Source organism: Heteronotia binoei, chromosome 2 (assembly GCF_032191835.1).
Source record: "Heteronotia binoei isolate CCM8104 ecotype False Entrance Well chromosome 2, APGP_CSIRO_Hbin_v1, whole genome shotgun sequence".
In the NCBI taxonomy this organism is placed as follows: Eukaryota; Metazoa; Chordata; class Lepidosauria; order Squamata; family Gekkonidae; genus Heteronotia; species Heteronotia binoei.
The window spans coordinates 148,625,233-148,637,243 of record NC_083224.1 but is presented as its reverse complement, the minus strand read 5'-3'; the positions used below and the strand labels follow the sequence as shown (position 1 = coordinate 148,637,243).

Below are 12,011 nucleotides of genomic sequence, written 5' to 3'. Positions count from 1 at the left end.
CCGTCTCAGCCACTCCAGCCCTGCGCCTATTACTCGCGCCAGCTTACTGCTGCGGAGAGGAACTATACCATCTGGGAGAGGGAGTTGCTCACGATTAAGGCGGCTTTTGAGGGTTGGAAGCATTACCTCGAAGGGGCTCGCCACCCTGACCACCGGAACTTAGAGCACCTCCAGACCACCCGCCGTCTCAACCAGCGCCAGATCCGATGGTCCCTCTTCTTCTCCCACTTTGACTTCTGGATCTCCTACATCCCCCATACCCAGAACCGGAAAGCAGACGCTCTCTCCCGGAAACCGGAATACGCCCCTGCTTCAACTGAGACCGCGCCGCTGCTCCCAATCTGCTGCCCTCAGTGTTTTCAGCCACCTCCACTTCACCCACACTCGTGGAGGACATCCGTGCTAGCCAGGCCAATGATCCCTGGGTCCAGCAACACCTCCAGGCACTCCAAGATGACTCGGCAGGCGAGTTCACGACTCGAGGCGGCCTCTTGCTACACTGCAAACGCCTCTATGTGCCGCCCAGGCCCTTGCGGGCAGAAGTGCTACGCCTGACCCACGACTCGTTACCCGCCGGGCACTTTGGACAGCATAAGACGACCCACTTGCTGACGCGAGAATTCTGGTGGCCACGAGTTCGCTCTGATATTGCCCGTTATGTCAGCTCCTGTGACGTCTGCCGACGAGCCAAAGACGTCCCGGCCAAACCCTCGGGGTTGTTACAGCCCTTGCCCACACCCTCAGGACCCTGGGATACCATCTCGATGGACTTCATCATGGAACTTCTACGATCCAAGGGTCAGACTTGCATCTTGGTGGTCGTCGACCTATTTACCAAGATGGCCCACTTCAATCCATGCCCGAAACTTCCCACAGCTCAGGAGACAGCCCAGCTCTACCTGCAACACATCTTTCATCTGCACGGACTCCCAGCCCACCTGATCTCAGACCGGGGCCCCCAGTTCTCCTCTCAGTTCTGGCAAGCCCTCCATTCCAGCCTGTGGACTTGAGTGCACCTGTCCTCAGCCTACCACCCACAGACAGATGGTCAGACAGAGCGCACCAATGCCACGCTAGAGCAATATCTCCGCTGTTACACCTGCTACCAGCAGGACGACTGGACCACTCTGTTGCCTCTAGCAGAGTTTGCATACAACAACGCGGTCCATTCCTCCACCCAAATGACCCCGTTTGCTGCAACCTACGGGTATCACCCTCTGTTCTTCCCGGCAATCCTGCCACCCACGAATGTCCCCGCCGTCGAGGCCTACCTGCAAGAACTCCGCGCCAGCCAAGACTTGCTCCGAGAGCAGCTACAGCGGGCTAAGGAAGCCTATAAACTGGCTGCGGACCGGAAGAGGCAGGAAGGCCCCCCAATCCAGCTGGGGGATCAGGTGTGGCTCTCAACTCGCTACCTGCGCCGGCCTGGTCGGTCTCACAAGCTGGATGCGCGGTTCACTGGACCCTACCCCGTCGCCTTCAGGCTCCGGTTGCCACCCACCTCCGCATTTACCCCGTGTTCCATCACTCCCTCCTTGTTCCAGCTGCACCCCCTGACCCAGCTCGGCCTCCTTGCCCACCACCGCCACCACTCGTGTTGGTGGATGATGAAGAGGAATACGAGGTGCGCCAGATCCTGGACTCCCGGTACCATCGTGGAGGCCTCCAGTACCTTGTGGACTGGGAGAGATACGGCCCAGAAGACCGGTCTTGGGAGCCCGTGGACAATCTTCATGCCCCGGACTTGGTGCAACGGTTCCACAACGACCACCCCGACCTCCCAGGCCCCTCGACGGAGGTGGGCCCTGGGGGGGGGATAGTGTCATGGGTGGTGGGGACCCTGCAGAGGAAGTGGAGCCTGCAGAAGAAACTGTACCCCTGCCACCTGCACCAGTGCCCCTGCCTCCTGCTGGAGAAGATCCCAGCCCCCCTGCCTCGCCCTCTTGGGTGGCGCGTGTGCGTGACCGCCTCCGTCAGGACCTCAGGGATCGGAGGAGGGCGGCACGCTCACAAGCAAGATGCTCCCTGAGCCCTGAGTTTTGAAAGGATTCTGGCCCTTCTAAGAGCAAGGATGCTTGAGTTGTAACAGGATCCTGGCTGCCTCTCTGAGCCAGCAATTATCCCAAATGGGCAACAGCCAGCAGAGGGCTATATAGCTGTAGGCTTTGGGAGGAGGCTTTGTGGAAGCAACTAGTCATCTCCCTGACGTTCTAGCATCCACTCTGGCTTGACTTTGGTTTCTGGACTCCCTGACTTTGGCTTGTGACTTCTGGACTCCCTGACCTCGGCTTCTGGACCTCTGACCGCGATACTTGTACAGTGATTCGGATTTGGCGCCTCGGACCCTCCTGCTTACTGGCTACAGACCTCGGACTGCCCCTGGACTTTGCCTGACCCGGCCCCAGCTGTGACAGATATATAAAAACAAACAATTGTGTAAATTCAGCTTCACTACCTTGGGATCTTCTTTCTTTGATCCCTACCACTCTGGCTTTGGCAAGAAAGCAAACACAACCATCAATGTAGCCAACAGAGCCAAGTAAGTATAAATTCAGAATTTAAATCTGTCCATATAATCCTGTTTCAGATGCTATGAATAAAGAAATCACAAAACAGTCAAACCAAGCTATGGTAACAGCAAACAGACATTTATAACAAAGCCCTTCATTTATACTACCTACACCACATATTATTTTTAGAAAGTCAGATTTGGGCAAAGCAAATTCCAGTGTTGCAAATTTTCTGTAAGTAGAACTCTGGAAAACTTTTTCAGTACCTGTGAAGACAAGATGTGGCCTTCCTTCATTGGGAATCTGCTAGTGCTGTTAAAATTTTTCATGCTGATCATGCAAGCATACAGGAACAATGGAGATTCCAGAATTTATGATTTATTGAATTGTTTATAAAGATTTTAAACTGAAGATCTTTAAACAGGGTGGCACTGTAAAACTGTAAAAATGAAACAGGACCACATCCAGATTCCTGTCTTTGGTTTAGAATCACAGAGTTGAAAGGGACCTCCAGGGTCATCTAGTCCAACCCCCTGCACAATGCAGAAAACCCACAAATACCTACCCCATGTAAGGTATCATGTAAGCCTCTTGTAAGGCTTCAGCTCTTCATGCAAGAGTTGCTGTGTCATGCATTTTATCCAAGACTCAGAAGGAGAAGGAGGAGATTGAATTTATACCCTGCCCATTACTACCCAAAGGAGTCTCAGAGTGACTTACAGTCTCCTTTCCCTCCCCACAACAGACACCCTGTGAGGTAGGTGGGGCTGAGAGAACTCTCCAAGAACTGCTCTTGAGCAGAACAACTCTGAGAGTTACGACTGACCCAATGTCACTCCCAGCAAATGCATGTAGAGGAGTGGGCAATGAAACCCAATTCTCTCAGTTAAGAGTCTGCACATGTAACCACTACACCAAAACTCTTAAAATTTTGATCTGCCCTGCATGCATGACTGTTTTGTATTCTGTTCTGTATCTCTGTTCTACATGCAAGGTATTATTTATTTCTGTACATAGTTTTTGATTGTGTTATATAATGCACAGTGAATTGTCGTTATTTTCAATTATGATGCATGTTTAGGGGTGTGTTTTTTTTAATGTGTGAATGCCAAAATGGCAGTATTCTGTCTGCCATTCCCATAGCACTAACTTAAACAACAGGAATAATTAATAGTCCCAATGAGGCCTTCCTCTCCCAACCAGTCATCCTCACCCCCTTTGGATACTGAGATTGCTTCTTTGAGATTCCCGAGATTTATTTAACTCTGTGAACTTATAGAATATTTTACAAAATAAAAATCTTCCATATAATTTTTCAAGATCGAGATATGAACAATCTTTCTTTTCACACAGTTGATAAAAATATCTTTACATACTCTACTGAAATACTGCTGGTGACACCCCCCTCCACCTGAAGAACAGCTGGATCAATCACAGGCCAAAGAATCCTCTTTACTTGTAAGTGGTCACTTTAGTTGTCACTTTAGATTACATATCAGTTGCTCCAACCACTAAGATGCTGGAGGAGATCTTTCCTGTTACCTCGTATTTCTTCCAAGCCTCTTTGAAAGCACCATGCATGCCTGTTTAAGAATCCTTATGAGACTCTTCCTTTCCATGAGATTTCAGTAACAATTTCTGGTTGTCTGTTGCCAGTAGCCTTCTGAAGTCCAGTGGTGGTAGGAGACACAACAAGGGCTTTGGTCTTTGTGCCCTGCTTCTAGGGTGTCTGAGGGTATCTGATTGGCCACTGTACAAAACAGAATGCTAGACAAGCTGGATTGTTGCTCTGATCTAGCATAGCTACCCTTATGAAGTCATTTTTCTTTCTTCTTACACCTTCCAAAGACCCAGCTGTACCTGGCTGGATTATCTCAAAAGCTTGAAAACACTGCCAGTAATTTAGACTAGCTCTCAGTTTCAGCAGCCTCCCCCATCCCAAACTCTTTATGCATTCCCTGCTAACTTTTGGGATTTTTTTTCCCTGAGCCAAGAGTGAGAAGAAGAATGAAGGGTACATGGTTTGTCAGATGGATTAAATCAAGAGGGATGGTAACCTGGCACATTGCCTCATGTACTATTATCAAGAAATATGACCCCATGGAAATTCCTATGCGTGGAAGGCCTCAAACAATGAGAGGATTTAGGATTATATAAATCACAATAGTCTGTAGTATAATCACATGAGAGAATGAACCTGCAAAGCTTATTATTCTGAATACCCAGATGGAGAACAACAGTTGCTGCTGTACTAAGAATTACCACTCTTGTAATCAATAATAGGAAAAAAAGAACAGTTGGGCAACTTGTTTCTTATTATGTTCACTTAGGCAACGTCTAGATCAATAAAGAGCATTAAGTCTCATACCACTCTTGGCTGTGCATTCTCAATCTGCCTAGCGTATGCTAGGGAGGGATTTGGTTGCACATTCACATTCTTTCACAGATAAGCACTCATTTCACTTGGAGAGGGATCATTTCCAGTGCCTGGCAAAATGTTTGCAATATAACAAGATTGCAACCCAAAGCGTGTTGTTAGAAATACAACTGCATCTACTCAGAAAGGCATTTGATGGCATGGATTAGTGAAGAACACTAAATATGTCCTTTAAACTTAGGTGGGCCAATTCCTGCCAAACACATACTCACAGTACACTCCTAAGTCTACTGAATCATCTGCTCTGAATGGCACTGTTCCTTGGAGCAAAAAACCATATTCTAATATCTGCAACCCATTTATTGTTTGTATGTATTTTAATATTGCTGAGCTGTCTTGGTATTTATTTTTAAATAGAAATGCTATGCATAAATATCCTAATCAATGAATCCATTATTGGGGTAAGGGAGGAATGATGCTTTAATTACTCTTTTTTTGGTGCAAATAAAATCGATTATTAACCTCTTTTTTTAAAAAAGCATGTTCTCAGTCATGCAATTATGACATTACTATCATGAGAAGCAAATTAACAAGCACACTTTGCAGCCAAGAGAAATGTGGTAATTAAAGCTTTCTACTCTCCATAAATAAGGAGCTGATGAGGAATACATTCAGGTATGCCAGGGCACCACAAATGAACAGGAAGTAACTAATTAAGTACCACGGAGAAGTGGATTCAAAACCACATAGGCAGTGAGAATTTAAGGGAAACACCTGGATGTATTCCTCATCAGGGACTTCTTGTGGGGACACTCTAATTATTGAATTTCTCTTGGCTGCAAATATGATAGCAGTATTATATGAATGCATGTTGGACACCTAACTCTAAGCAACAGAAGTGGCAGGGAAATATGTTGAAAGGAGCCGTTGTGAAATAAGGCAGGAACTGGTAGAATGTGCTTTTTCTCCTTCCTCCTCCTCACTGTAAGTTGCAGCCAGTTTACAGTGACTGCATAGGGTTTTCAGAGCAAGAAACATTCGGAAGTGATTTGCCATTGTCTGCCCCAGCATAGAGACCCTGAATTTCCTTGGTGGTTTTGACCCAACCATTGACCAGGGCTGACTCTGCTTGGCTTCAGGATCTGATGAGACCAGGCTGACCTGGGCTATGCAGGCCAGAGCTGAATGGGTTTTGTTCAAGTAAATACAATAGTGGCTTTTGTCCTTGTGCATGGGCATTGCCACATTTTTAAGGAGAAAGTCATGCCATATTATGTGCTGTGGGAAGCCCTTATTTCAGTTCTGCTTGGGGCACAATGCAGAAAAGGAATCCTTTAGCAATGCAAAATACTCATAGTGTAGAATTAACCTTTCTTCTTGTACAGTCTCATCACAGACCTTTTGGAAGTTCAGGTATGCCTTGTCAGCCCATCTTCAGGGAAGTTGAATGTGTAAAAGAAACAGTCAATGCAATGTAAAACACACACTGTACTTCTGAAGAAACATAATTTCTATCATTTATTTGCAACACCATCATGCCTTTTGCACAGGAAACCTGTTCGAGGCAGGTTTGATATTTGTAGACGAAACCAAATCTTTAAACTATACTGGTTCTAAACTGAACCAAAGCTTTGAGAATCACCTGTGTGGCCATTGCCACTGATATGGTCAGAAATACAGAGGAATAGTTAGTTGCTGGACAAACCTCCCCCCCACCCCAAAAAAAAAAAATCACAGAAAATGTCTCTATGGACAGAAATAAAGCCAGTCTAGGTTTCCAGCTGAAGCATGTCAAAAAGGGGGCTTAGAGATTCAGAACAGAATAGCCTTGGAGAAGGAAAATAAACATAGTAGATTCTCTAATAGTAGCATTTATTTGTGTACTATACCCTTAACAAGCCTAAAACATTACTGAGGTGTACTTCCAGCAAGGAGTTAAATGATCTGGCATAGGAAAGCTAACTACATGGCCTAAGACTTCTTAAGTGCATGCCTATATCTGAATCAAGCCTGAACAACATGCTCTTAAAATACATACAAGCAGAGCACAACATGATAATGGTTTATAGGAGTTGAAATTAACATTGTAGAAAAATATATACATCCCAACAATCCATCTCATTATAGTAAACATTTGGGAAGTTAAAGTAAAAAACCAAAACAAAACTGACCATTTTTTAAAAAAATATATATAATAATATGTTGATCCAGTAATCTGCTGATATAAATTTAGCTTAAGTAAGGTCTCAAAAGATTTTTGTGATTTAATGATCATATTGAGATCCTGACTAAATTAGTGCCATCTATTAAACAAAGTGCCCCTTAGAAATGTGATAATTGTGCTACAACATATTGATTTTGGGTTGTATTAACTCTGTTCCTAATGTAACACAGCAGCTATTTCCGTGGCCAGCACCATTCATAGTTCTACAGCCTCAATGAAATATTTCACGTAGGTAATAGGCATAATTATATATGGGGGAAAGTAGTCATTTCCAGATAAGGTCACATTAAAACTAGTTGGAGGGTGGCGAAAACCCCTTATACTCTAACTGTATCACTTGCACACTGAAAATGTTCAAAGGTCTCTTGCAGAGACACAGAAACACAGCCCGTTTATTGCAGCATTAATCATACATACAATACTTTCAGTAAAACCAAGTACAGAGAAGAATGATGAATTCCTACCAATTCCAATAAAGACCGCTTTGTAATCATCTTCCTTCAAGGCACTGAGTGTCAATCCCTCTGCTGAAAGTCCTGTGCCACAAATTATCTGAAAGGGTAATATTATGAAGCTCATCATAACTTTATCAGTTGCTTTTAAGCTCATGGCATTTTGGGAATGGGGGTTATGCTGGTCATTCCATCTGATATCTAAGAAAATATAATGCCACTTAGCTGATCCAACCAGAAGTAGTTTAATAAACTTATCATGACCCAAGACAGGATATCACACTCCTCCTCTCCTCCCACCCAGCTTGACTCATATCTAGGTTATTTGCCAGTGGCAATTACAGACCTGGAATAATTCAGAAAGGTCATTATGAAGCCCTTATCTCCCTTTTTCCTTCTTCTCATTCCTCTCCCTACTTTGGGCCAGCTAGTAGACAGCCAGCCAGCTAACAGGCAGTAAGAGAGTCCTGTTTCTCCCCCTCTCCTGGTCTCCCCGCCCCCACCGCCTCCTTCCACACATCTGATCTTTGTGTCTCTGTGTTCATGCACCTGAACATATTTTGCAACTATTCTGAACATTTACAAAAGCCCACTGACAATTTTAAGACACTGACAGTGATGCTCACAAATTGCAAACAATTTTAGATAACCATTGTGTGGTATTCATCCATTCATCGTTTTCTATGACTTTAAGTAAAGAAGATGGCCAGACACATTAAAGAACACAAGCAGAAACTTTTTCTGTTCCCCTACCATTTTAGAGATGGGGCCTACCTTTGACTTTATTTCAAGTCTCTAGCTTTCATGGCTGGAGAAAACGGTCTGGAAATGTTTGGATGAAGAGTCTCAATAACTGAACATTTTCTATTAAAAACAGCTTAGAGTTGGTGCTCTCTGCCCCATTCATTTTCTCTGTTCCAGGGTTTTTGCTAACACTCCTCCATTTCTAATGTTCAGACAATTCACTTTCCCTGAGTCAGTATCACTCTCTAAGTGTTTGAAGTTATGGCTTGAAGGTCTGCTGGCAAAGGACAAAAAGGATGTATCTACAGTAAAGTAGGATCTGGGAACTAGAATAAATGCATGTCTGTGATGAAGGTATTTTGTCTTACACGTTTACCTAACTCTCCAGTATCCGTATGTTCTGGTCTCTGTTCCTGGTAAATATATTCCTGTTTTGTTGTCCCCATTGTTTCCTCTGGGGAACATCCTATTAAAATTTTGTGCTACAATAAAAAGTATTTCTGCTCTGCACTTCTGCAATTCAATCTGCGGATGGCATCTGTCTATACATGTAGATCACATGCATGTATATGCATGCACATAAAGAGTAAAGTGCAACACAAAACCATTTCACATCCTGCAGCTGCTAAGGAAGAAATTAACAATCAACAGACTATTGTAGGGCAACTGCACTTGTCTAGAGACTCTTTAACCCAAAGAACCAGCATCCTCTTTGCTTTTAAAATCAGTGGGGAGGCTTTTTGAGTAATGAAAACAGCATACAAGAAGGAGTAGGAGTATTTAACAGTGTGCACCAGTGGTTGGGAAGAATTTGATGTAAAAAATGGGCTGATAAAAGAGACGTCTCCATATTTACCTGTGAAGTATTGGTGTTTTTTACTTTATTTTCTCACATAGCAGGGAGCACTTTTTGCAAAATAGAATTTAACAGTACCCAGATTCCCCAAAAAAGAAGTTGCTTTATTTACTTCCAAGCAGTGAGAATAGTGCCACATATAAAGTGCTGAAAACAATCGAAAATCCATGTCTGTGTGGTTGCTAAAGGTGCCTGCCAAAGCTCCCAATAATTCAGCATGGGCTGCTGAGTTGTTTAAACATAACATCCGCCCTTTGTTTCTTCTTTTTAAAAACTTCATTGTAACTTATCATTATGAAGTGATATAATAAAGCAGAGTCACAATCCTCCTCAAATAGATGCTTTATATTCTGTGATAGGAAGCATAAAGCATATTACAATATTATGTGGTGCTATGGATTAAACGTGCATATTTGTGTGTGTGAATGTGCATATTGTTTGTGGTTTTTCAGTATTATCTGGGTATGAAGAAGGAAGGATCCATTCCAAGTAACATCAGTGCTGTTTAGTATTGTAATCTTTATATGAAAAAACTGTAATTATTCTTATGGGAGGGCAATACCTCTGAGCAGCACTGATGCTATTTGAAATGGATCCTTCCTTCTTCATACCCTAGATATATGGGCTTCTGCTAATACACAGGAAATTTATTGTAGCTGGAAAAATATATCTTTCTTTAATCAAATTAAAATCATATCATGTCTAATAGTTTGATTATCCTGGGATAAATTCTGTGCAGATTTGATTTAACACATCTGGACAACAACAGGTTATTATAAGTAGTAAAGATAGGGGAGTGGGAAAGCAATCGATCACAGAATACACAAAACTGTAAGTTTAGTTTTAGTTGTAGTTTATTAAAAAGGGTGGGCTCATTAATGCTCACTTGCTTTAACGGTTGAAAATCTTCCACATGATCCTTCATTGCACAAGTTATAAGAAATCTGAAGCAGGGAAAAAGCACTAAATGTCTTAAGAGATATCTAAGTTGCATTTTTAAAAACCCAGCAACAACACAACATGATTAAGGAAATCAAATCCTTCCAATAGCTACACAGAACCCCTAAAGCAATTTAGGTATTTGTTTCTTACAGACAATTAATCACATGCAGGCAAGCCAGATGAGAACTATTGATTGCCCTTTTCCAAACTAGTGGCATTCAGACAGCAGACAGACAAATGCCCTGAGCAAGAGGAAGCATCTTTCTGCTTCTGCCTGGTGTAGCTTTTAATTGTTCTTTACTAATGTGCATGACATTTTGCTGTTAATCTTGGGCTGAGCTCTGACTCCTTTTTTTCCCCCTCTGAGCTATACCAAGGCAGTTTATATTTTTCATTACCTTCACTCCGAGGTCTTGCATAAGCTCAGTTTCAAAATGCACTACATCATACGGCAGCCGGAACTGGGGGATTTCAGATGTACTAGAGAGAACAAATAAAACAGAGCTCATGAAACAGTCCCCAGCTGTTTGACAAAAGAGAGGACACCCTGGAATAATAAACATGGGGGGGGGGGGAATGCAGGGCAGATTTAAGATTACATTTGAGTCTGTAAATAGAAGACACTAAGCACATATTTAAACATGGAAGGACTTGACTAAGCTAGCGATTACATACCAGCTACCCCCATTAGCAGCTATGGTGAAAAGTAAAGAAAAAAAATCTAACAAGATCTTAACAAAAATAACACACGCAGCATACAAAGAATACTATTACTGCTCTTATTGAATCATTTCTTAAATTTGTGCAAGCTGCTTTGAGACTCAGTGAGAACAGTGGACTAGAAATGAAGCAAGTAAACAAATAAATGTTAAAATATAAATCTGGTACATGTAGAATGAACTAATTCCTAAACTCAAACTGCTTCTTTGTTATAAAAATGTTCTAGGATTACACCCCCAAAATTCCAGAATATAAAGAGCCTGACAATACAGCATAAAAGAAATGGCAACCCAGAGTCTGAGATAAGTGAAAATCTACAAAAACCTTCTCTCCCTTAAGAGAAATTGGATAAACAGCATTTTCTGTCTAGTCTTTTTCAACCCTATTGCTGAGAAGCACTTGGAATGTCAATGGCACTCAGCCTGAGAAAAAGGCCACGAATACCTCCTCTCCCTCCTCTTCTTTATTACATAATGGAAAACAAAACATTGAACTCCTTCCCCTCCCCTTTCTTCCTCGGTTACAGAGATTCTTGTATTACCACACTTCTTTCCCTCTATGGCAGAAGTGTTGACAAACTCATCTATTATGACGGCCAGAGTTGACATAACTGAGACCCTGTCAGGCCAGGGCATGTATGTCATAAAATGTAATGCCAGGTAGCAGAGATATAAACTTTATAAAGGACACAGGCAAACATAATAATAGGCAGGCCTCGGATTCAGCAGGAGCTCACCGGAGCACAGCTCCTGAACCTTTCTAAGAGTTCCACCTCCTCCTTCCCACCTTGTCCACTGAATAGCAGGTGCAGCTTCATAACAATCCCTGAAGAGCTCCAACACCTATTTTTCTACAAAACAACCCTTGATTATAGGGTTTTTTTTAAAAAACAAAACAAAACAAAAAAACCTTAAAATAAAACATGCTTAAAACATCAGCACTCTTGCAGTATTTTAACAGTCTCTGATAATTGACACCTCTTACTCTGAATTATTGCATCAAAATCTGGAGACAATGTCTGTGCTATAGGAATCTTGAGTATGCTGTTCAGGTGTGTATCTGTAAGTTGCAAACCTACTTTTGACTTATTGACATTCAGTATAGAAAGACTGAAAGGAAAACATGAAACGGCTGGGCATTGCGAGCATTTGTATGTAAGTTGCTTCATGTGCTGGTCAGCTTTGCT

At 42.8% G+C, this 12,011-nt stretch overlaps 1 protein-coding gene across 5 annotated transcripts in view; it reads right to left on the bottom strand.

Moving 5' to 3' along the window:
• DPYD (dihydropyrimidine dehydrogenase) overlaps positions 1-12,011 on the bottom strand; it is an 833,908-nt gene that overhangs the window by 550,278 nt on the left and 271,619 nt on the right. For all 5 annotated transcript variants that reach the window (XM_060232210.1, XM_060232211.1, XM_060232213.1 and 2 more), the window contains 2 exons: positions 10,504-10,585; positions 7,576-7,663 (listed from right to left, as the gene is read on the bottom strand). In XM_060232210.1, coding sequence (XP_060088193.1) covers positions 7,576-7,663; positions 10,504-10,585 — 170 coding nt within the window. The remainder of the gene's footprint in view (positions 1-7,575; positions 7,664-10,503; positions 10,586-12,011) is intronic.